This window comes from Alnus glutinosa, chromosome 3 (genome assembly GCF_958979055.1).
Source record: "Alnus glutinosa chromosome 3, dhAlnGlut1.1, whole genome shotgun sequence".
Classification (NCBI taxonomy): domain Eukaryota; kingdom Viridiplantae; phylum Streptophyta; class Magnoliopsida; order Fagales; family Betulaceae; genus Alnus; species Alnus glutinosa.
In genome coordinates, this window is record NC_084888.1 from 19,025,880 (window position 1) to 19,050,998 (window position 25,119).

The following is a 25,119-nucleotide window of genomic DNA, read 5'->3' on the forward strand; positions in this document are numbered from 1 at the left end:
GTTTGGACTTTGTCATAACACTTTTGTCATCGTTATGTTTAATGTTACTTCTTCTTTCTTTCTTTCTTTCTTTCTTTTTTTCTTTTTTTCTTTCCCAGTAGGTAGATAATATAATTTGTTAAAGGGTAAATGTTAGTTCATCAATATTAGCAATCAATATTAGTAGGAGCATGAGTACTTACGTTCATATTGTAAACGCAAGTGTTTAAAAATTGAAACACGTGAAAAAAAAAATAGCATGAATGTGTTCACATGGTTAACCCCAAACATATTAATTCACCCCAAATATTACTAATTTCAATTCCAACCACATATTACCTGATAGCACACTTGAAAAATATCACTCTGTTAAGCTAGTTATATTTTTTAATTCTTTAACAAATACTGAAAACAACTAAACAATTTTTTTTTTTAACCCATCATGTCCGAAACAACTGATAGCACACTTGAACCCATCATGTCCGAAATCACGTCTGAAATTTACAAATCTATGAAAAAATTCTTACCTCGTAGTTAACACAACCGTAAAACAGCTTGCCGAAGTTATCCTCAGTGAAGGAAGTCTTCAAAGGTGCAGGTACTCCACAACGGCACATGGGCTCCCCAGAGGTTGCTTTGCTTTTCAGTGAATACGACATTGTTGGTCTTCAGAAAGTAGCCTCCTCCTCCTCTCTCGTGCTTGTCACCTCCTCCTCTTCTCTTGTGCTCTTGATGTTTGAAGTTGAAATGGGAGACAAGCTTCAAAAAGAGACATCCAACTTGTCTTTATTTCATTTTTTTAATTTTTTTTTTCTTCCCTTTTTTCTTCTTTTGTTTTTATTCACAATCGTTTAACCTCAGCATCTGAGGACAAAAGGGGTATGAAAAATGCTTGGACGGCACGTGAACCGCACATGACCCGTTGACCATCTATTTTAACCACTCTGACTAACGGAAGGGGGCAAAGTATGTAACTGTGGTACTTGAATGCTCTATTTTGGTCAAGTTGGTAGTTCGTGGGGGGTATCTGCAAAAGTTGACAGTTCATGGGGGGAAAAGGTAATTACCCCTTTTTCTTTTTTAGACAAAGTCAATATTTATTGATGAGAAAGAAGAGCCTTGCTTAGCAAGGACAATCGAATAGATATGGAAAGGTGTTTTGTCAATCCACCACTTATCCAACAAGAACCTGAAAGAAGATTTAGCTAGATTATGCATGGGCTGCTTGGTTAGCACATCTAAGGACATGCTGCACCTCAGCTAAGTGAATCTTCCTCATCCGGACACAAGTTTCTTCAAGAACATGGCCATAACGAATCTAACATGGATCCTCTGTTCTCAGGGCTAAGACAACTAATAGTGAATCACCTTCAAAGATCACTCGAGAGAAACTCAACTCCCTGGAAAGAAGAACCGCTCGCCAAGCCGCCATCACCTCCACAGTAGTTGGGTCAAGGATAAAAGGGAAAGCCGTTGCCAGCGTAGCCACCACCCTCCCCTCACTATCCTTCACCACTATGCCCACGCCCATCCGTTGAACCTCATTTTCTAGTCCTCCATCCTAGATGCATTTTAACCATCTTGCTTGCCGGTTTACACCATGCAACATATATGTGGCTGATCTGGGGGAACTCCAGATGGCTGACCTGGGGTCAATCGGCTATGGACATGCTTATAGAATTCTACCTTCTTTTTTGCCCAAGAGACAATCTAGCTAGGAGGGGAGAACTCTTTTTGAAAAACATAAGAGTTCCTTCTATGCCATAAAAGCCTCGCCACAGTGAAAACCTCCACAAGCTCCTCCTCATCAAGTTTGGCAATAATCTGTTGGAAGAAATCCATGCCACGGCTAACCTGCAGGGCCAATTTCTGAATTCTTCGGCTACACTCCTGCCGTACTGCCACAAAGAGGAAGGACACTCCCAAAGGATGTGGCATTGGGATTCGGTGCTGAGTAGCCAAAAGGGGCAGTAAGGGTCTTGTCTGTTAGAACATTTTATATTCTCAATATTATGTTTACCGTATCTTTCCTATTAGGGTTTATTCCCTACCTTAATTACTCTAGGGTTTCTTGGTCACTACTCATAGCCTCACTATATATAAAGGTCTCTTGTAATATGTTAGAAGAACTACTCAATACAATGTAGTCCTTAATATATGTCCGCTCTTTCTCTCTTTCACATATATTCTCTATTTCATATATTTATTTAACACTGTCCAATATGTCTCTGAACTAGAGGTTCCTTTGTTGGAAGCATCTATTCCCAAGTTTCCAACCCATATTAACATGGGTTCCTTTACTTTATCACCACCATAAAAGAAAGGCAAAAAAAAAAAAAAAAAAAAAGCTTAAAAATGCCCCCAATGCAAAACGACTTATAGTGCAGTCTGATCCCCTCAAATTAAAATTTTAATTTCATCCCTATATGTAACATTCAAGATATTAAATAAGAGTGTCCAACACAATTTAGACTAATTAAGTAAGTTATCAAATAAAAAACGAGAAATAACATTTAGAAATTTGGTTATTATGTCCGGACAGGTTGGACAGAAAGTTCAGTTTTGAATGTGTGTCTTGAAGGGATATTCAGGTGTCCAGTCAGATTAGACAATAAGTTCTCCGTCCCCTTTGTGTCCAGACAAAATGCGAATGGGATACCTTCAGAAGGATTTTCTGGACATTCTGCGTTAGGGGCGTCTAGAGGGCTAACTAATCCATCTGGACAAGTGGGTATATAAATTGCTGGAACCCACGGTTTTAGCTCAATTCTCCCATTTTCTCTCCTCCCTCTTACGATTTTCTCTCTTCTCTTGCATAGGATTTGCATCTAAACTTTAGGTATTGATTTGTAGAGACTTCTAAAGCCAAAAATCCAACTCTGAAAACGTGATTCTCGGTACAAGATCATTGTTTTTCACCGATTGGTTTGAGATAAATCCACAAACCCTAGCTTTTCTTATAAATTAAGTTAATTTTTGGAGTTTATGCTTAATCCTTCAAATTTCTTTAGGGCTTTTGTGTTTAGAGGAGTTCTAAACCATATTCAAGCTACAGGTTAGACTTTTGTGTTGCGAAACCTTGAAATCGGGTTTGGTAAGACTCAAATCCTAGATTTTCTTTAAGTATTGTAAATTAAAAATTTTTATGTCTAACTCTAGGATTTCTCTATGGGTTAGTGTTATTAGTTAATTGGGTGTCAAATGAAACCTTATAAATTCTATATGTAAAGACCAAGAAATTAAATATAAAATTTAGTGATTTATAAGTTATGTTTATTAAATATATGGGGTCAAATAACAATTAAGAAAAGAGAGAACTAAATGGGTTGGGGCAATGTTATAATTTAGAGAATATGGGGGTTTTAAAAAAAGAAAAGAAAAGAATGGACAAAAGCCCAATCCGATCAACCCTTTCTCCCCCAACCTCACGTGCAACCCATCCCACTTCCCCTTCTTCCTTAAGTTCACGCACAGCCCCCCCCCTTCCTCTTTTCTTTTCTCTTCTATTCTTCTTCTCCCTTTCTTCTTTCTTCTTCATTTCTTCTTCTTCGTTCTTCTGTTCGAGCGAGACAGAGAGATTGAAAGTGTGAGAGAGACCGAGTAAGAGGGAGAGATCGGGAGAGAAGGAGAGACAGAGATCGAGAGAGAGATCGGAGCCCGAACCTTCGGTGGATGACGCCGGTGAAGCTACGATGACCGATCCTCCAGGTGCGATTTCCGATGAGTTTTTCGGTGGTCCTAGTAGCGATTTCCGGCAAGCTCGTTGACCCAAGAACCCATGGAAACCCGAAGCCCATTGAACCCGAAAGAGAGAACCAATCGGTGAGACCCGATTTCTCGATTGATTTTCGACGCGATTTCCGGCGGTTCCTGTGGATTTCCGGTAAAGACCCGTTGACCCACAAAGACCCGTAACCCAGAACCCCCCGGACCCGCGACCCATGACCCGCTGAACCCGTGAGGAAGACCCAGTTCTCCAAGTGCGGTTTTCGGCGACTTTTCCAGCGGAAATCAAAGGCGATTTTTAATGGATTTTTGAGGAAAATTCCCAAGGTATATAAATCCTATAATTTTGTGGATTGATTTGATTATTTTGGAGTTAGGGTTTGATAATTTTGGGGCTTTACATTTAATTTGATTTTTATAGTTCCTGTTTGTGGTTGGATTGGCTGAGCCGTGATTTTTGTGTTACTGTGATGTTGGGATCTCTGAGTATTGGTTGTGCATTGGGGCTGGTTGTGTGTCGGCAGTGGCTATGGGAGTGTGTGTGATTTTGGAGTTTTGGTGTTCTTGATCGGCCAGTGTGTGATGTGTGTGTTGAGATGGAGTATGAGATTTTTATGTGTGATATGTGCTGGCCGTGTAGTGTTTTGAACAGTGTTTTAGATTGATGTTGGTTGATTGAAGCTATATGTGGGTGTATGTATGTGATTCTTGATGATTTTGGGTATTTTGTAGTATTGTTTCTCTTATTGGCCATGTGGACTGAATTGGATTGTGAGTTGGCAAATTTGATGATATCGCTTGAGTTGTGAATAGAGTTACTGAATCGAGGTTTTGTTTGAGATGTGATTTTTGGGTGTTAGTTTCAGGATGGAAATTGTGGGTTTATTGATGAAATTCTGGATTTTCGTTGATGGTTGATTTGATGATGTTTTATTGAGTCTTGTTGGTGGAACTTGGTCGAGGATGGGTTCCGGTTGATGTTGTTTGGAAATGGTTGGGTATTAGCCGAATGGGGCTTATGTATGAGGTTGTTGGTAATTTTTGGGTTTACGGCCAAATGGTTTTAGTTGGTTAAAATCAGATTTGGAATAATGATTATGCTTTGATGATTTTGAGTTTAAGTTCCTTGATCAAGTTGTGTTCAATTGTTTAGGGCTTTATGGTTTTGGCTAAATTAGATTTGGTCACTGTTCTTGGCAAAGGGATTGGATTAGGTTTGTGTCCATTGCTGATGGGTATTCGGATTTGGGGATTCCATTGATTGTGTGTTGATTTTAGGTTATTAATGATTTTGATGTTGAAATTGTCTTTGGAATTGGCCATGTTCATGTTTTAAGTGTTAGTGATGGTGTATTTACTGTGGATGGCTGTGTGAGTTGAAATGAGAGATGTGGTGGAGTAGTCTCGGAGAAGATAGTTTTGGTTATGTGACGGAATTTTGGATTATGCCCTAAAAGGAGTTGAGTTAGTTATTATTTTGTATGTAGTTAAACGAACAAGATAATTACTAAGGTAAATAAATGAGTAAATAAAATACATTAGCATAATGAAGAGTAAATCCAAGAATAGGTAAAGTGATATTATATATATGGATTATGAGATTGAAATATAGACTAATAAGAGTTATTAAATTAGTGTGTTATATAATATTTAGGTTCTATAATCTAAATTACCTAGATGGGTAGTAGCTAATCTACTTATACAAGCACACGTGATATTTAGGTTTCATGGATTAGGCTTAAGCGTTATATATGTATATGTATATATGTATACAAATACATGTATATGGCTTAAGTATAAATATTATGAACTTAATAAATAAGCAACAAGCTATAAATGATTAGGAATAATAATGTGACGCAACAATAACAAATAAGCTAATGAAATAATAGATGCATCTTCTAGTGGATAAATAAGATAAGACGCAAACCTATAACCAATGACTAATGTAATAATAGCTTAAGATATCTAGATAGCTTTCGAAGCAAGTGACGTGACGTGTGAGCATACGGGTAGCTTTTGTGTCATAGAGTATAGAGTTCAATAGCATAGTCTAATGTTACCAATGTTTGCAGGATCATGTTATAATAGGAGACTTCAATGGGTTCTCCAATGTAGAGTTCGAGTTGGAGTCCAATGCAGCCAAGGTGGGTATTCCACTCACTGAGAAAATATATATTTTTATATGTATTGGATTGATAAAAATATATATATTGTTTATGAAACTGAACCAACCATATGATGAAATGTATATGCTTTGAGATGATTTGTTTAGTTTCGATTATGTTTAAACTATATCAATGATGTTAAAGAGATAGTGTATGAGTGAAAAATATTGAATAGATTTAAAGTGTTAAGTTCTGCGGTTGAGATTTAAATTATGCAAATTGTTTGAGAACATGTCATGTTGAAACTGCGTAGATTTGATAAAGAAACTAAGTTTTGAATGATTTCAAAGTGTTGGATAAAATGCTGGATTTGTTTAGTTTTAAAAGGATGTGATTTAACAACTGCATGATTTCAGCATGACACAGTAGTGAAATATATACTGGTCAAGCACGGAACATTGAGCATGTAGTATAGAGCATACATACCAGCAGTATCAATATATCAGCAGCATAACAGTATCAGCAGCATATCAGTATCAGCAGCATTAGTAGCCCCAGTTCATGCATAGCATATATAGCATTGTTTTGTGAGAGATGTTTTTATGTTATGAGTAGTTTTACTAGACGTATTGGTATGCATAAGAGTCTTCATGAAAGAGATCTTATGTATATTTCTATCGGATAGTCATGTGTTAAGGTCATACATTGAACTTGAAAGTACATGGATACATGACTACCCAGGTGCGAGTAATGGCATGTCTATGAGTAGGAAGGTTGACTATTCTTGTTCATCAGGAAAGACATGTTAGCATGATTGAGTTTAACTCTAGTGCTCTCATGATCTACTGGCGTCAAGGCACGAAGCTGAAATATGATTAGAGATGGTGTTGCGAGTGTTTTGTTGAAGGATGTTATCCTAGTACGGAAGAGTAAGATGCCATGTTCTTTGCTTAAGACCTATGTGTATATGTGATATCTGTGATGGAGTGATCGTGTGCACATATGTCCAAGCAACCGGTGAAAAGTATTATTATAAAGGGGTCTATATGTAGAAACTTCCAAGGAGGGATGTCTGGAACTTCTACATGTTTTCATAGCTATATAGTATGTTTTAAATGATTTCTGAATAGTCGGTGTTTGCTACATTAGCTATTGGTAAATTGTGGCTAATATAGTGCTCGCACGACTAAAAATAAAATAAGGGTTGGTTAAAACTCAGTTAGTCTTATACCACTGAGGTCTTAGTATGTTTCATGCTAAGGCGGTGAACTCATTCTTTCACCTATGCGGATGTGGATACCACCACAACCGTGTAGATGATGTTTTTTTGGCTGCAGGTACTTCGGTATAGTTGAGGGGTTGGTAGCAGTGTACTTGGGATATTATGACTGAAGCTCGCCGCGACAAATGTAATTGTCGGACCACGGGTTGTCCACTATTTTATAGGTTTGGTATGGCTTGTGACGTTTGTGTCACTAATTCTTTATTAAGCCATTATTGTTATGTAATGATTGTGTTAATAAAGACTTAAATAGATAGACGTTAAATGGCTCAATGTTGTAATTAAGTTGTGATAGATGTATAAGTTGTAATTTCCGCTATTAAGATTTATGTTTTCCGCTGCATAGATAGATATATATTATACTCTGATTATCAGGTACATGTTATGGGGCATGTGCCATATGTTGGCTGAGTGACACGTAGTCGTGCCACTGCGATGACTCGTTCTATGTTTGTATATTAAAAAAAAAAAAAAAAAAAAAAAAACGGGTCGTCACACTATAGGGTTACCATGGTAGGTTAGCACTTGAGACAATTAATAACTTCTGTAGTATTTAGAGTTAGAAAGTGCTTTGAGTTGGTCTTGACGTGTTATTGCGATGTGAAATGTAGTATTACATTGGAAGGCTTGCGTTGGAAAATCCATCACAAGTTCTCTCCCCAAGCGAATTAGTGAGTATTTCACTCACTGAGCTAAGATACTAAATTTTAGTGCTTTAATAATTTTGACATTTTAAAGCTTGGTAGGGCAATATTCCCCACTAGGCTAAAGAATGATTTTCATATGATTTTAAAAGCATGTTATGATTGTTTAATTTCGAGCCAATTATATGTTATGACGATGTATGATTTAAGAATGCTTTTGATAGTTTGAATGTAATGCCCGGAAAAGACACCATACTTAAGTTATTGATATATGTGCATACATAAGTATAAGGTTTAAGAATTACTAATAGTCTAATAAAATTATATAGTTATGTAGAGAGTTAGATCAGTGAAGTTAAAATCGATTGAGCGACTTTCTGGTCGATCGAGCGATTATAGGTCGAAGTCGATCGAGCGACTTTATTATCGATCGAGTGACTTCACCCAGTGCAGTGCAGTTTCCGTTAAATGCAAAAATTGATTTTTCCACCTAATAATTTGGGACCCACACATTGTACTTGATGCCAAATGATCATACCCATATTTAGTTAGCCTAGTTAGTCCATTTTGGTTGAAACCCAACTAGATTTCCTTGGATATCATGTAATCATAGACTAAGATATGGAATAGTCACCTATGAGATTTGAGTTATAAATTTGAGGTATTGGCTGGCTCAAATCCTGCCATTGAGGTGTTGATTTATTGGTTTGATCTCAGCACTTCAAGAGTACTATATATAGGATGCATGGGGAGTTGATTTTCATGAAGAAGAAGCCAAATTTTAGCCTAAACTCTCTCTTGTTCTAGTGCTGAAGAAATAGCACGAAAATCCTCCCATTTCACCTCACTTTCCAGCACCTAGCAAGCCAAATTTAAGCTCCAAACCACCCTCATTCCCCCACAAAATCAGTTGTGAAATGTGAGTAGAAACCATCTTTGATTTGAGACTAAGAAGCCAAGCTTTACAAGTGGAGTTCTCTTGGACAGCAACTCTCCTTCACTCTTTAAGTCATTAGAAAACTTTGGGTGAGTATTTTCTCCCTTAAACTTCTCATAGAACAAGTAGTCCTATTGTTATTTTGAAATTATGAGTTACTCTTGCTTTTAATTATGCACATATATGTATGTTGTATGAAAAGTTGGTTAACTTATATTATGAATATATGGATATATGTGTAAGCATGTGAGTGAGTGTTTACTACATGAGATTAGTAATTTGGAATGAGTAAATTGTGTTCTAAAATGGATCAAGAAATGTAAGTGTGAGAGTATATGTGTTGAGGTTTTGATATATATATAATAAGAAATATGTGTTTAACTTTGTAGGAATATATATATACATATACATATATATATATATATATATGTGTGTGTGTGTGTGTGTGTGTGTGTGTGTGTGTGTGTGTGCATATGTGTGTTTGGATTTACTAACTAATAATGTGTAGATATATATATATATATATATATATATATATATATATATATATATATATATATATATATATATAGAGAGAGAGAGAGAGAGAGAGAGAGAGAGAGATATATGTAAGTGTAAATATTAAGAGGAAAAAAGATGAATTTGTATTTAAAGAAAAGAATGTGTTTCAAATATTTATGTGTGTGTTATAAGGATGTGTGAATTAAAGGAAGGCAAATTCATATGTGTACTTGATTAAATGACATTTGTATTATTGTTTTTAAGGTATGTTGTGTGTTAAATGATGCCCTAAAGAATGGATAATTATGGTAGTACTAATATAAGAATTGGTAAGTAAGCACTAAAATAAATAAATAGATACGAGATCATGTGTAAACCTGTGGCCGTTGTAATATCTAGGAAGAGATATGGTAATAATAATGTTTTCATAAATGCTTTATTAATCTATTATTATCACATGATGATTATTATGCAGTTGTAAAGGAAAATATTTGGAGCAGAAACTAGTAAGTATCTCTATACTTACTAAGGACGAAGCTGGTTGACTTTTCCTATAATATTATGCTTACTGTTTTATTTACTTGTTTGTGCATGTGGCTTAGCATGTTTTATTATTTTTAATAATCTGTCTAATAACAAGCTGCTGGATCTAGATCCACGATGGGTACGCGAGGCTTTACATGAGTTCCTAGGTTCTCAGCGAATGAGGAGGTACCTGAAAAGAGAATAATAAATACAAAAACTGGTGTACCTAGGTTTCCAGGAGCCTAGGCTCCCAAAGATTATAATTAAAAGTTAAAGGGAGGAAGCCAAGATTTCAAATAACACGCTAACCATGCCAAGGCCAACAGAGTAGTGGAAAAATGGAAATACCCAAAACTCTACACTTAAAACTATCATTGCTTTATGATTACGTTTATGTTCATTTTATGTCTATGATTCGCGGTCATAGATTATATTTTGTATATACATGTGATTATACGGCCATTGCATTGTGTTGCATTAATTAAATAAATCAGCACTCATATTATTATTGGAAACAATGGACTCACTTTAGTGTTTATGTTGTTGTCTTCTCTTTGTATGGTATCTTGTAATGATTCAGGCTATGAAGAGGAAGAAGAATATCAGGACTATCCCGACTCATATATGGTCTCTGGTTCAGTCTTTTTGCAAGGCTGGATAGCCTTTCTTTTTGGGACTATCCTGTTGTAGTTCACCCTACTTAACTCAAGACATTACTTATGATCCTTCAATTATATGTGTATATTTGGCTTGTATGACTATCTTACCCTGTGAGGCATGACTGTTATCACTGTTATACTTGCTGACTTAATATATATATTTTGAGGTATTTCAGTAGTAGCTCTGAGGTGTCAATCTATTCCCAAATCTTTATTACATTTACATATATTCCGTTGCCAACATGTACCTCTGATAAGTTAGTAATGTTACGTGAAAATTCAAAAATTTTCACTTACGCTTTTTGTAAAAGCGGGGCATTACATTGAATTATGTTGAGATATGCTTTAATGATTGTTTACGAATATTTGATATGATTTTTATGAGAAGTTAAGACGTGGTAAGTGCTTTGTGTTAAGTTATGATGTTGTTAAGTTGTGTGAACATAAAAGCAAGGGATGGTAAAATGTTACACTAGCATGCATCGTGAATATGTATAATAAACAGAGAGCCAAAGTTGTCTCTATAAAGAAAGTATAAGAGCCTAAGTTGTCTCCATAGTGTAAATAATAGGAGTCAAAGTTGCCACTTAATAACAACATGCATGGCATAATTTTTAGATGGAGTTTTACGATGATGATTTATATGATGTGTTTTCTGTGGTATTTCATCATAAATGTATTATTATGCATATGTGTTTGAATGGGACAGAGCATATATATACCGTTTCACCTAGTTTGCATATGATGATTTATATGTGTTTCTTACTTAGATGTGCATGTATGCTTGTATTCCCAGAAGTTGTGGAGTGCTTGTATATATATGAGTATAACTTAATTCTATGATATACAAAATATGTATGATGTAGATGGGTTTATCTGTGTATGCTTCAAAGTGGGAGATTGAAACATATATATTTATTCATAGTTATGCAGTATGATTTTCACATATTTATAAAATGCTAGTGTTTACCTCATCAGGTACGAAGCCTTTTAAAAGAAAAGTATATTAATCCCATAAGGTAGCTGTTATTGTAAACACGCGGTAGAAATAAATAAAAGCCAGCTCAATGCGAACACTTGTGATTTCTATACTTACTGAGACCGTATCATTAATTCACCTATGTGATCATGGTTAATACTACGATCACATAGATTATGTTAATAATGAGGACCCAGTAGCGTTATACTTGGGCTACTATGACTGAGGTTGTTTGATGCCAAAGCTTAATGTCGGACTATGATTTAAGTCCTTTAACGTATTGAGAATCTTTTGTTATGTACTAGACTTATTGGAATATTTATGGCATTGTGTCATATGTGACACATTTTGTATAGTCATTCTTTTGTATGTAAAAGATACATTGATTAAGCTTTAATCACATAGAAGTTTATGTTGGCTCTGTGTTATATATGATTGTCATCATTTAATGTTTAGAAGTTTTCGCTACTATGTGGAATCTTTGATATGATATGTTGATGTTATGAGACAGTTGTAGTGTTGATGTTTGGTTCATGGCATGTAGTTATACCACTGCAATGATCTATTTTGAAAAAAAAAAAAAAAAAAAAAAAAAAAAAAAAGAGGATCGTCACACTATATGCATGAACTATCTAACCACACTCATTTACACTCTAAGATTGGAAATGCACTCTCTATGAAAATAATCAAACAAGATCGAAACAATTAGTCTAAGCTAAGAATCCAAAGAAAGTAGAAAAAGTGACTTAATTACCATGGTATTTTAACTACTATGGTAATTTATGGGGTTCAATCGAAGGATAAAATTACTATTTGAGTTTCACCAAAAAAAAAAATATTAATATAATGAAATAGTTCAAATATTACACCCTTTAAAGTTGGCACAACCAAACCGCTCAAACCAATCTCAATGGATTTAATCCATGGTCTTAGATATAGATTTAATCCATCCTTTATTAATATAATTTTGGTTCCTGGTTTTTCTTGGTGTCAAGCTCTTGAGCCTAAGTGATTTGAAGAAGGATGGATTGCCTCGTCAGTAGCTCGTCCAAATGAGCCATTCTTGAAGTGCCACAGAGAAGCTCGTCTACAATCCCGTTTGTAGTTCATTGGCAACCTTGGCTGCAATGTCGTGTATACGCACTATTATAGGAATCTGTGTTTTATCAGCTAAACCTAAGCTCGTACGAACGAGGGAGAAGCTCGTACGGATGCACCACTACAAAGTTACAGGTTTTAAGTTGTTTGCCCTTGACTCGTACGAATGAGACTAGAACTTGTACGTACTACAACTTAAAATCGGCAGTAAAACCGTGTTTTGCATACTTGCAATGGTGAGCTATATAAGTGTGTCTTATAGGGTTTATCATACACAAATTTTTTAGTGAGGAATTCTCAAATTTACATTCTAAAATTCCATTGTACTAAGAGAGTGCCTTACATTTTAAAGCTTGCATGCTTAAGCTCTCTTAGAGTTTTTTTCTTCAAATCACAAACAATGTTTGTTGTCACTGATTCTATTGGAGTTCCAATATAGAAGATCAATAAGAAGATTTTCTTAGAGGTTCTGAAGCTATTGTGATGAAAGGCAAGTGGGTCGCTTGTCTTGGTACAAGAGGGAGCTCGTTACAAACATTTTGTAAGTGTGATTACTTGCACAACTTAATTTTTCTTTAGTGGATTGATTTTTTCGATTGGTTGTCTCGAAGTAGTTTTTCTTTTTAAGGTGTTCAAAGAGTTTCCACTTCATCACCAAATACCTATGTTAATTGTTTTATTATTTTTTATATTTTGGTGATTGTTTGTTTGTAGTTGATTCAATTTTAAATTCTGCATATTTTAGCATACACCTATTCAACCCCACTTCTCGGTGTTGTTTGAAGTCTTGTCGTATATTTTTAGATTTACCTGGCAAGATTAAAGGAATCACTTCCCTTGCAAAAATTATTGAATAATCTCTAAACAATTCTTTATCCCACATGAATGATGTATCCCACTTATATTTGGATTGGGATAATCAGCAATTTGAAGCCCAAATTGCTAGTAATTTGGAAAGTATATTGTCAGATATATAACTCATATGAAACCTGCTTGTCTAAATAAATTTTGAATTAGTTGACGGTCTACTCAAACAAATAGATTCCATATAAGCCCTTTAAAATTTTGAATTATTCAACCTCTTACTAAACATAGAGATTCCATATGAAAATCGTTATCATGTTTACCCACTGCGACCCATTCTAATGTGAGAGGAGGAGCATTGTTCTTGGGATATTAAATTATTGTCCTAGCTAGTCAAATATCAGGCTTTTGTTGCCCTATAATTGGCATGTCGACAATTATTGACTACCCATGGCTGGTTTTATAGAGAGAGAGAGAGAGAGAGAGAGAGTTGTGGGGGTCTTATTTTTTTAGGCTTATCTCTCTCTTGTTCAAACTCTTTCTGAGGCTCTTATTTGAAAAGCCAAAATGGGGAAACGAACAAAGTTTTCTAACAGAAATAGAGATAGTTGGTCAAAAGGCATCTGAACTTGTAGTTTACGCATTGGGAAAGGTAGTCTCGTGAATACCAGATCAAGGGTTGTCAAGTTCCACGAAGAACAAAAGTTTTATTGATATTTCGAAATTCTGGGTCACCTTGAAATGTTTGTGAAAGGTTGCTAAGATTGTCCAAGTTGTTTTTCACGGGTAGAAGTTTTTGTTATCGACAAATAAAATGTGGCTTCCAAAAGGAAATGGGGGAAAGATGGGAGGAGGAAATGGGGTAAAGATGGAAGGAGGAAATGGGTTGGTTGCACTTGCTGTGGACAAGGAGAAAGGAAGCCAACATGCTGTCAAGTGGGCTGCTGACAATCTTCTAACCAAGGGCCAAACTGTTATTCTAATCCATGTTGTTCACAGGGCTTCAAAATACCCATCTGAAGGTTCTATCTCTCTCTCTCTCTCTGTGTCTCTCTCTCAAACAAGCACATTAAAATGAGTTGTTAAGGAGGCAGTACATATTAGGTTTATTATCATGCTTAGACATGTACCCTTGGATTGGAATAACTTGACAAATTTTCTCAGAAAACACCACAATGATTTGTTTGTGAAGAAAGCTAAAAATAGAATATTAAAGGCGGAAGCAAGAGAGAGAAGAAAACACAAGGAATTACGAATGGTTCGGTGTTAGATACTTACGTCCACCACTACGAATTAACCTTAAGAACTACAATGTACTCATTAACTTGTTTGTTTACAATACAAAAGTCTTTATTTATAGGGTTTAGAGTAAATACAAAGTATAGTAATCAAATCACCATAGTTTGATTACAATTAACCCATAAATCGAGAATATTACAATATCAACCAAATATGAAATATATGAAAACTAAAATATATTTTCCGTAAATTTAACATCCCCCCTCAAACTCAAGGTGGAAGATTTGGAAGCTTGAGTTTGAAAATAGAAAATGAATTTAAATGCAGTCAAAGCCAATGGTTATATCAAAGCAGTGCTAGCGAGAAAGGCTAAAAGTGACGGCCGAAAAACAAAGACAAAAACTCAAGCCACAACTGACAATAATGGTCAGAAACAGAAACTAGTTATAAATCTTGTGAAGGGTCAAACCACATAGTGCCAATATTTGCCAATGAATAGCGAGAAAGGCTGAAAGTGACGGTCAAAGAACGGAGACTATCCGTTAAAAGAATCTTGTGAGGGGCCAAACCGCAACTTACAATTAAATCCCATGGTTTAATTACAATTAATCCGTAAATAGAGAATATTACAATATCAACCAAATATGAAATATATAGAAGATATAATATATTTTCCGTATATTCTAAAAGTTTGGACCAGCTATAGATGAAAACAACAACCATGAATGAAGCAGTGCAAGGTATAAAAGAAGCAACTGAATTTACATTAGTCTCGGGTTTTGGGTGTCTCAAATGCTGTTGAAATCCAATAAACCCTTGCACATTGTTAGTTTGCCAATGATTGGTGTGTATATATAGACACGGAGACCATGATTTGACCAACTTACAAATTCCTTATGGTGTGTTTGGTAACAGAATTCTAAAAAATGAATATAATTCTAATTTTGCTTTTTTCAAAAACATATAAATCATATTTTATTTAACTTTTTCAAAAACAAATTATATTTTATTCAATTTTTTTTTCTAAAAAGTCAAACCTCGAAATTCGCTCACCAAAAAAGAATTGAATTCTAATTTCAAAAATTCAACACCGAAATGCACCATTCAGATTTTCCCATAAAATAGTGGCACAAGACCGGCCAACGCCAATGGATAATTAATGGACTTCATGCATCTCTTCCCATATGCATGCTCTGTATTTGAATTGTTCTCTTCTGTGTATGAATTTTCTATCCTCATCTGAACATCATTTTATTTATTCGTGAAGCTAGAGGGAAATCTTATCGGGTACTTGTAACAAGCATAAATAATTATATATAATAATATCCTATATATGCCTCTTCTATTGTACGTACCACTGTTGAATATATGCAATTAAGTTTACAAGCTCTAATCAATTTTACAGCTACAGGCCATAGGGGAAGCCATGCCATTATTTGTGACAGCAACAACGCAGCTGCCTCACCACATAGACAACAGCTTGAGAAGCAAACGAAGGATCTGTTCCTTACCTTCCACTGCTACTGTACTCGTAAAGACGTACGTTTTGGGATTAATTCCACTTTATTATATGCCCTTCACGCCATCAGCAAGTGTCCTACAATATTTAACACCATGCGTGGAAAATGCCATTTTGGTCTATTTTCTATTCACTTCGAATTTATTTATTTTTTTGGTTTCTAACTCGTTGTTTTACATGTGGATAATTATGCATCAGATACAATGCCTTGATGTCTTACTCGAAGACACAGATATAATAAAAGCATTAACAGAATATATTTCCTATGCTGCGATAACGAACTTGGTTCTTGGTGCATCACGGCATGGATTCATTAGGTAATTGCGCGCCTCCCTTTACATGCATGGATATGGAAATGCAAATACAATTAATGGAAGTTTTTTTTTTTTTTTTTTTTTTTTTTGGGATAATTGAGAATATAATAAAAAAGACTCAAGAAATACAAAGTCACTTGGGCATTCCCCAAACAAGGACAAACATGAGTGCTAGGAAACCCAAAACTTTGTCTCCATATGATGTCGAAATCACAATATATGAATTTTTTTTCTCCAACTAGTATGCTTGAAAACCAGACTGCATCATTCTCCTCGGGTTGAAGAGAATTTGTCATCAAATTATGATTGTTATTACCTCGATCCTTCAACGGGCCAATCTCTTTCATCCCATCTTCTTCAACAGCAAAACAAACCAGAAAAAAGGAACTTGGAACCAATCTCAAGATAATCCTCAATAATAATTCTGACATGCATTCTTCACACCAATTTGAAATAATTTCATCTCTACACATCTTTTACCATTTTTCTTTGACCGACTCACCATAAAAATCTCCCAAAAAGTATCAATTATTTTTCCTCCGGCCACTAAAATTCAATTTGTCTTCTAACATAACAAAACCAAGATCAAAATTTTGATCCAAAGAACTTGATATAAAATTGTCAATTAATCCCAATAAAATCTATAAAACTAATTTCTTCAATACCCAATTAATGTAGATAATTTACTCTTTCAGCTTTGGTCAAACACATGATATGTATTACTTATATTCCTATTCAGCCACTTAAAGAAAATAAAAGTACAAATCATTTAAATATATTATTTAAAACATGTTCATTGGGTGAGAAGTATTAGGAGAAATTTTTTTTTTACCCTGTCCTTCCGTTAAATTCCAAAATCTTTTTCTTAAGTCACCATGCATAGTCAATGACTCATCTGACATACTAAAAAATCCATTAATTTTCTGTGGTTCCGGCCAACTTATGCATTTTTCCTTACCACGTGTCATAAAACATCAAATGGCTCGGTTATGTCAACCAAATTCTGTGTAATACTGTAATAAAATAAGGATAATGTTTTCCTCTAAATTGAATTGGATGAACTTTCTTCAATTTAGTAGATAAAAATATAATGTCTTTTTATTTGTGAAAATCACGTATTTTTTTAATTGTAAGAGTAAATGCATTTTTAATAAAAAATCCGACTCTATCGTTGCAATTAAAACAAGTATATATGTACATCTTACATGCATAAGAACACATGTTATTTTTATAAATTGGGTAGGAGGAACTTTCTCCCACCGAGTTTGGAAGAAACCTTTGTCCATGGAATAATTGTAGAAAAAAGTCTACATGATTTTATTTTATTTTATTTAAAAAAAGAAAAAGGAAAAAAGAAATAGAAATATTCAGGTTGCATTTGTGGTAGAAGGTAGCTCACGCACCTTCCTTGCTTGAGAAGACTGAGCTACGTACGGGTTTCTTGGGTGAATTAAGCAGCAGGTGCCTAAAAATAATTTCATATTCACTAAATGTTAAATTTTCCTCCATTGCCCCATTTTCATTTATACCGAAAATACCCTACATAATTTCTTCCAACTACCGAAAAATGCTTATTAGATCGATCAAAATCGCCTTCAAACCTCATACATAATTACATTTAACTCATGATGCATGCATGCATGCATCCAAACTATTTTCTTTTTGTTTTAGTGGGGTGACACATAGACATCAGTTGTTGTCATCCCTTCCTCCACCATTTCCAAAATTCAATCGTTTTTTAATTTTATAAGCTCATTAAAAAAGTTTAAGCCCATTTGTTTCTCATTTTTATTTGAATTCTCAAAATGGACCAAAGTTCTTTATTTTAATAAAATACGGCCGAAGTCCAATTTCTATAAATCATTTCCAATTTTGAATTTGAAAAATCATTTTTTTTCTTTGTAGCTTTAATTGCTTAGTTTGAGTTGTTTTTGGTTTTGTTATGCAGATTCAAGACATCAAACATTCAAAGCGGCGTAACAAAAGGGGTACCGGATTTCTGTACTGTATATGTGATCTCCAAATGCAAGATCTCTTCTGTTCGAAACGCTTGTCGTCCACCCCCCTACCTTTCCCCACTGCTTGACCATATTCAGAGACTATCTAACAAAAAAAACCTCAATGCTTCTGACCCACGCGCCAAACGAAGAGGTTTGTACATTCTTCCTCTCATTTCTGGAAACCCTTTTCAGCTTAATTATGAATATATATATATATATATATATATATATATATATATATATATATATATATATACCTACATATATGAATGCAGCAAACAGGGCAGCATTCACGCCTCGTAACTCAGACGATGAATCAGTCAGGTCACCCTTTGCAAGAGGAAGAAGAGGTTTGAATGCAAAGGCCACCCATGCAGACTTTTCAGAATCAGAAACTGACATATCGTTTGTGAGTTCTGGGAGGCCCAGCACTGAACCGATGTCTCCTTTCCCCTACGAGTTTCCTGATTCAGGCCGAACCTCTAGGCTCTCAACCAACTCAGATCAAACCTGTGGATCAATCCGTTTGGGAACCAAGTTCAATGACCCTAATTTGTTGCACAACTTCTCATCATTTTCAAACGACAGCAGTATAACATCAAGTTCATGGTCCTCATCACAGAACTTGGTAAGGACATTCATCCCTTCCTATCGGCTTATGCTTAAAGAATTAGTGGTGATTTAACATGAGATCATGAATTCTAACTTTGTCTCCCTCGTTCATATTCCATTTTAATTAAATATTTTACATGTTGGCCCTCACCTATTAAGAGAGAGTTTGAACCCACACGTGAGGGAGACTAGTTGGACATAATTTTCCTTCAAACTAGATTGAAGGAACTTCCTCAAACCTAGTTTATAAAAATATCATGTGTCGTTTTGCATGTAAGAAGCACTTTCTTTTCTTTTTTTAATTGCAAAGACAATTTCTCCCAACTTTTCCCTTGCAATAAAAATAAATAAATAAATAAATAACATGTACTTCTCACATGCAAATGGACACATGTCATTGTTATAATTAAATTGGGTTGAAAGAACTTCCTCTAACCGAGTTTGGAGGAAATATGTTTCTTTTGGAGGGAAAACTTCACTTACCATTCCTGATCGTTCATCACTTTTACAGTTATACTCATCAACTTTAAAAAGTGTCAATTTAATGTATCCATCTTTTAATTTAATTTTTTTTTTTTTCAATTTCACCCCCCCATTAGAATTTTCCGCTAAATCCTAACGGAAATGTGTCAAAATTCCTAAGATACCCAACTTTTTTGTTGGAAAAATAGAGGAAAAAAATTGAAAGGATTTAAACGTAGTCAGGATTTAACGCAATTTGCAAAAATATATATGCATGAATCTTTTAACTATATATATATTACACTTAGAAAAAAAAAAATAAAGAAAAAGAGAGAGAGAGGAAGAAAGAAAAAGGGGGTGGTGGTGGGGGGAGCGATATTTTGAATTTTGATAGGATTTAACAGAAAATCCTAACGGATGGGTGAAATTGAAAAAAATTGAAAGATTGATACACTAAATTGACACTTTTTAAAGTTTAAAGGTGTGGTTGCAAAAGTAATGAAAGATCAGGGGTGATTGATGCATTCAAGTTCATCTATGACGGGTATCGGAAATTTATTCTTTACCTTGATCTTATTTAACTCTCGGTAATCGACACACATTCGCTATGCTCCATCGTCTTTCTTGACTAGGAGTATCGGGGATGAGTCGGGACTGTTAGAGGGTCGAATGATACCCCTACCTAGCATCTCTCTTACCTGCTCTTCTATCTCAGTTTTTTGAAAAAAGGGATACCTGTATGGCTTAACATTGACCGGACCAACCTCCTTCTGTAAAATAAGAAGATGGTCATGGCTGTGTGGCAGGGACAGCTCGCTCGGTTTTGCAAAAACCGTACCAGACCATTCTAGTCAGGAATTGCTCCGCTTCTTTTTCCTTTTCCTTCCTAGTCGATTCCATCCTCTCCTTGCTGTTTTTGACTGTTTCCGGGTGGAGGGACAAAAATTCTTTTGACCGACCCGACCAACTCTTAATGCCATGCAATATTATTGGCTCCTTATCCCATACAAATTGCATCTCTAAAGTCTCAAAATCCCAGGGAATGGGCCCCAAAATTCGCAACCATTGAGTGCCTAACACTACTCCATAACCCTCCAATGGTAGAATATAGAAATCAACAATAAAAATTCTACCTTTCAACTCTACTGAAATTTGCACGCATTTACCTCGACTGCGTATCTTTTCTCCGGAAGCGATCATCACCTCCATTCCTTCTCCCTCGACCGGTTGCAATTTCAACATGTGGGCTAGGGCTAGAAAAATTGATCTCCCGATCCTCCTATATACCTTCACGGTCTCGGGGGTATCTTTACTGGTAATGGCATGTGGTGTCCTCCTCCTCTCCTTCTTGTATTATTTCCTCCCCATCTTCATCTTCTCTCAAATATGCTTAAATCATGAACAGCTTCTTGCAACGATGCCCGGAACCATACTTCTCGTTGCACTTTAAACAAAGACCTTTCTCTTGCCTCTCCTTCAGTTCTTCAGGGTTAGCCGCTTGATGGGAAGCGGTGGCTGGCTCGTGGTGCTCCGGGGATTCAAGGGTGGCCTCTGGGTCTCCAAAGGGGGGTGCTTTTTTAGAGCCATGTTTGGGGCCTTATAGACCCAGGCTAGACCGATGGCTGAAGTGAAAGTCAGGGGTCGTCCAGCAATGGTGTCTGCCTTGATTACCTCCTTTAGGCTGTTTCCACAACAACTAACATGTTGGCTTTGTGATAAAGTTCCTATTTTTGAGAGTAGGGACTCGAATTTGGCTGCTTTATACTTCCTTCTTGCTACAATTTGGTTAACTCTCCAAAGGGATCATAGAATTGCGTTGGCCCGAAAAGAGCAAATACAACTTCTTTGAATTCTAGCCAGCCAATCTCCCTCTCTTTTCCATAACAGAATTTGGAACCAAAGTTGGGCCTCTCCCTCTAGGTGGAAAGAAGCCAAAGCCGCCTTGTCCTCCTCGTTGGTTCCTTGGAACTTGAAAAATTGCTCGACCCAGCAAACCCAACTGGTTGGGTTTTCTTCCCCATTGAACCGAGGGAAATCAAGCTTGACATGGCGGTGACCAAAGGCATGAGGCATTTCTCCTGCCTGGAAATCTTCTCTATCTCCCGCACATGGTCTCCTCTGCAAATTCCCCCTTGCTTCTCGTCCGTCCCGGGCGGCCATCATCTCAAAAGCTTCGGTAATCTGGGCAATAAGCTACTGGTTTTCTGTTGTCAAGGCGTGCACCGACTGCTCTAGGCTTCCTAGACGTCCTTCCATTGCTTGCAGCTTATGTCTCTTCGTTACTGATCGGGTCATCGGCCGCTTCAACCGAAAAATCTTGATAGGCCCTGCTCTTGTTGCAGGAACGACCTATGGTGAAAAACTGGAATTCTTCTCAATTTTTTATGGTTTCTTTTGAGGGAAACCGAGCCTTGAGGTTTAACAATTTCTTGTTAAAGAGAGAAACCCTAGTTCTAATACCACTTGATGCAATCAAATAGTAAAAGAACAAAGGAAAAAAGGGATATGGGCTACTTTGAGAGAGCCGTGATCTCTAATGGCTACTTCGAGGAAGTCGTGACCTCCCAAAACACCAAAAAGGTTCTAAGTTTGATATAATATTCAACATGATATTTTATTGATTAAAGTTACACTTATATAGAAGACGGTTAGGTCATAAGACATACAACCATTAGGTCTAGCCGTCATTACATCATGCAGGAAAATTAACCATAAAAGAAATAGACTAATGGAAATACTTTCTTTATTAGCTAAAACATGCAAGGAAAAAAATATGGAGAATGATACTCCTTATTCCAGCTAGATGGGGCTGCTTGGTGGCTACGGCCATGTAAGCCCTAGTAAACTGACCGTATCAGTGGTAAGCGAAGTTTTTTCTAAATTAAATAATGACATTCGTTCATTTCTATCTACTTATGCGTATGAAATAAGTAGTGATTTAACAAGAATATGGTACGCTTGAAAAACAGCATTTCATTCTGCACATTAAGATTGTATTATATATACATATATGGGTTATCCAAATAACTTCCACTTACATGTACTAAAACATGCAGGAGGATGTGGAGGCTGAGATGAGGAGGCTGAAGCTGGAGCTGAAGCAAACGATGGACATGTACAGTACAGCATGCAGAGAAGCACTAACGGCAAAACAGAAGGTATTGGAAAGGCACGTCGATCTACTTAATTTGTGTATTCTCGACATTCAAAGGCAGTTTCTGATGTTATATTTACCGAAGGCAATGGACCTGGATCATTGGAGACTTGAAGAAGAGCGCAAGTTAGAAGAGGCAAGATTGGCAGAGGAAGCTTCCCGGGCAATAGCAGAGAAAGAGAAAGCCAGGTGCAAGGCAGCCATGGAATCAGCTGAAGTAGCAAAGAGGATTGCGGAGTTAGAATCACAAAGAAGAGCATATGCGGAAATCAAATCCCTCAGAGAAGTGGAGCAAATAAGGAAGGTATTGGATAATTTAGCCCAGAGTGATGTCAAATACAGGAGATACAATATCAAGGAGATTGAGAAGGCAACAGAATTCTTTGCTGAATCTCGCAAGATTGGTGAAGGAGGTTACGGCCCTGTCTATAGGTGTTACCTTGATCATACACCAGTTGCAGTCAAGGTTTTAAGTGCAGATGCTGCTCAAGGGAGATCACAATTTCAGCAAGAGGTGAGTAACCAAGAGTATAGATTGCTCAACAGACATGAATGTATCACAATTATTCAAGCACTTAGTTACATGAGAGAACTAAGCTCAATATAAAAGAAACAAAAAAATAGCTTTAATAATACAACATGCATAAAAAAATGAAAAAGCTAGTATAACCCAAGTGCCTGAAGTCTGGACATATAAAAAAAATTAAGATAAAATCCACATATGACAGGGAGTAATGAACAGCAGCATGTGTTTATTTGGATCATGCTTATGGTGATGAATTGTTGCTTTTTACCTTGATATCAATGATATAACATGCCAAAAGGTTATAATATTTAATTCGTCCCTTTCTATTAGCTTAAGTTTTTAGTACAACCGGTAATTTGAAATGGTAACAGAGTATTGCTCCCAAGTATGGCTCTCTATTTCAATTCAAATATTTCATGTGCTTGGCCTCATTTATAGAGGAGAAATTTAAGCCCCCAGGTGAGAAGGAGTTTTAGAATCTTAAATTCACCCATTTCTATTGACTTAAACTTTTGAAATAAGTAGTAATTTAACAAAAAGTGAAATACCAATATGAAATTCAGAGTTGCTTTTTAAATCATCCTTGATAATTCAACTGCAGATTGACATACTTAGCTGCATAAGACACCCCAATATGGTACTCCTTCTAGGAGCATGTCCTGAATATGGCATCCTAGTCTACGAATACATGGCTAATGGAAGTTTAGATGACCGTCTCTTCCGGAAAGGAAACACCCCAGTTCTGTCTTGGCAACTCAGGTTCCGAATTGCTGCAGAAATTGCCACCGGCCTACTCTTTCTCCACCAGACCAAGCCAGAGCCACTAGTACACCGTGACCTCAAGCCAGGAAACATTTTGCTAGACCACAACTATGTCAGCAAGATTAGTGATGTTGGATTGGCCAGGCTTGTACCTGCGGTATCTGAGAATGTAACACAGTACCACATGACATCAACAGCTGGAACTTTTTGTTATATTGATCCAGAATATCAACAAACAGGAATGCTTGGTGTAAAATCTGACGTCTATTCCCTAGGAGTCATGCTTCTGCAAATGTTAACAGCCAAGCCGCCAATGGGTCTGGCGCACCATGTTGACCAGTCTATTGAGAAAGGAAAGCTGGCTCAGATGCTTGACCCTGCTGTGCCTGATTGGCCAGTTGAAGAGACCTTGCGCTTTGCGAAGCTAGCAGTCCAATGTGCGGAGCTCAGACGGAAAGACAGGCCAGATCTTTGCAATGAAGTATTGCCAGAGCTCTGTGGACTGAGAGAAGTAGCTGAAGAAAAGATGAACCGCGACGTCTTAGGTGCCAGTGCTTCCCCCTCTCCCATTCGCAGCCATGTTTCAATGCAACAGGTGAGTTTGAAATATTGAACATATGAAGAATACCCATCTACTCCAAGCTAGATCTATAATGCCTAATATAATTAGCTCATCTGCTGAATACTATACTCTTTGGCTACGACCAAACCTTGCTCTTCTCTCCTAGCAAGTGTTTGAGCTTGACAATTATGGAAGGTATGACATTGCTGAAATATGTTTTGCAGGATGTTATGAGTGATGCACTCCTTGTGAACTCAGGAAGCACAAAAAGCAGATCAAGCACATCGTCATTGAAGGAAGAGAATCAGGTGTAGATTGATAAACACTTTGCCCAAAGAGCATGCAGATCAAAATTTAAATGTTGTCTTATTGACAACGATTTTCAAGGTCTTTTAAGACCCGCTTATTTCAGCGTAAAATATTTTTTGAAAAAAGTTTTTTATTTTTAATTCTTTTAATTTTTAAATTTTTGAGTGTTTGGCGCAATATAAAATATCGGTCAATCTTCATAAACTATTTTTTGCTGCTCTCCCAAACTTTTGGGTCGGCTATTGTTAGAGGGCCTCTTGTGGGGCCTACCTATATTGATAGGTCTCTGGCTGCCCAGACACCAACCAAAGCAGATAGAGAGCTCCACAAGAGCCTTCTCACAATTGAATGCCTAAATTGCAAGTAATATGGGGCTAACAATTACACTGGATCTCAATTTTACCCCTAAAAGTCTTCT

The 25,119-nt window shown here is 36.3% G+C and overlaps 1 protein-coding gene across 1 annotated transcript; it reads left to right on the forward strand.

The window, feature by feature from the left end:
* Positions 1 to 14,056: 14,056 nt before the first annotated feature.
* On the forward strand, positions 14,057 to 24,706 carry LOC133863245 (U-box domain-containing protein 52). Its single transcript, XM_062299205.1, has 9 exons — positions 14,057 to 14,264; positions 15,887 to 16,020; positions 16,199 to 16,317; positions 18,263 to 18,465; positions 18,590 to 18,942; positions 22,445 to 22,546; positions 22,628 to 23,056; positions 23,670 to 24,425; positions 24,617 to 24,706. Exons 1-9 carry the CDS (start codon positions 14,057 to 14,059, stop codon positions 24,704 to 24,706), a joined length of 2,394 nt encoding a protein of 797 aa, XP_062155189.1.
* The last annotated feature ends 413 nt before the right edge of the window (positions 24,707 to 25,119 follow it).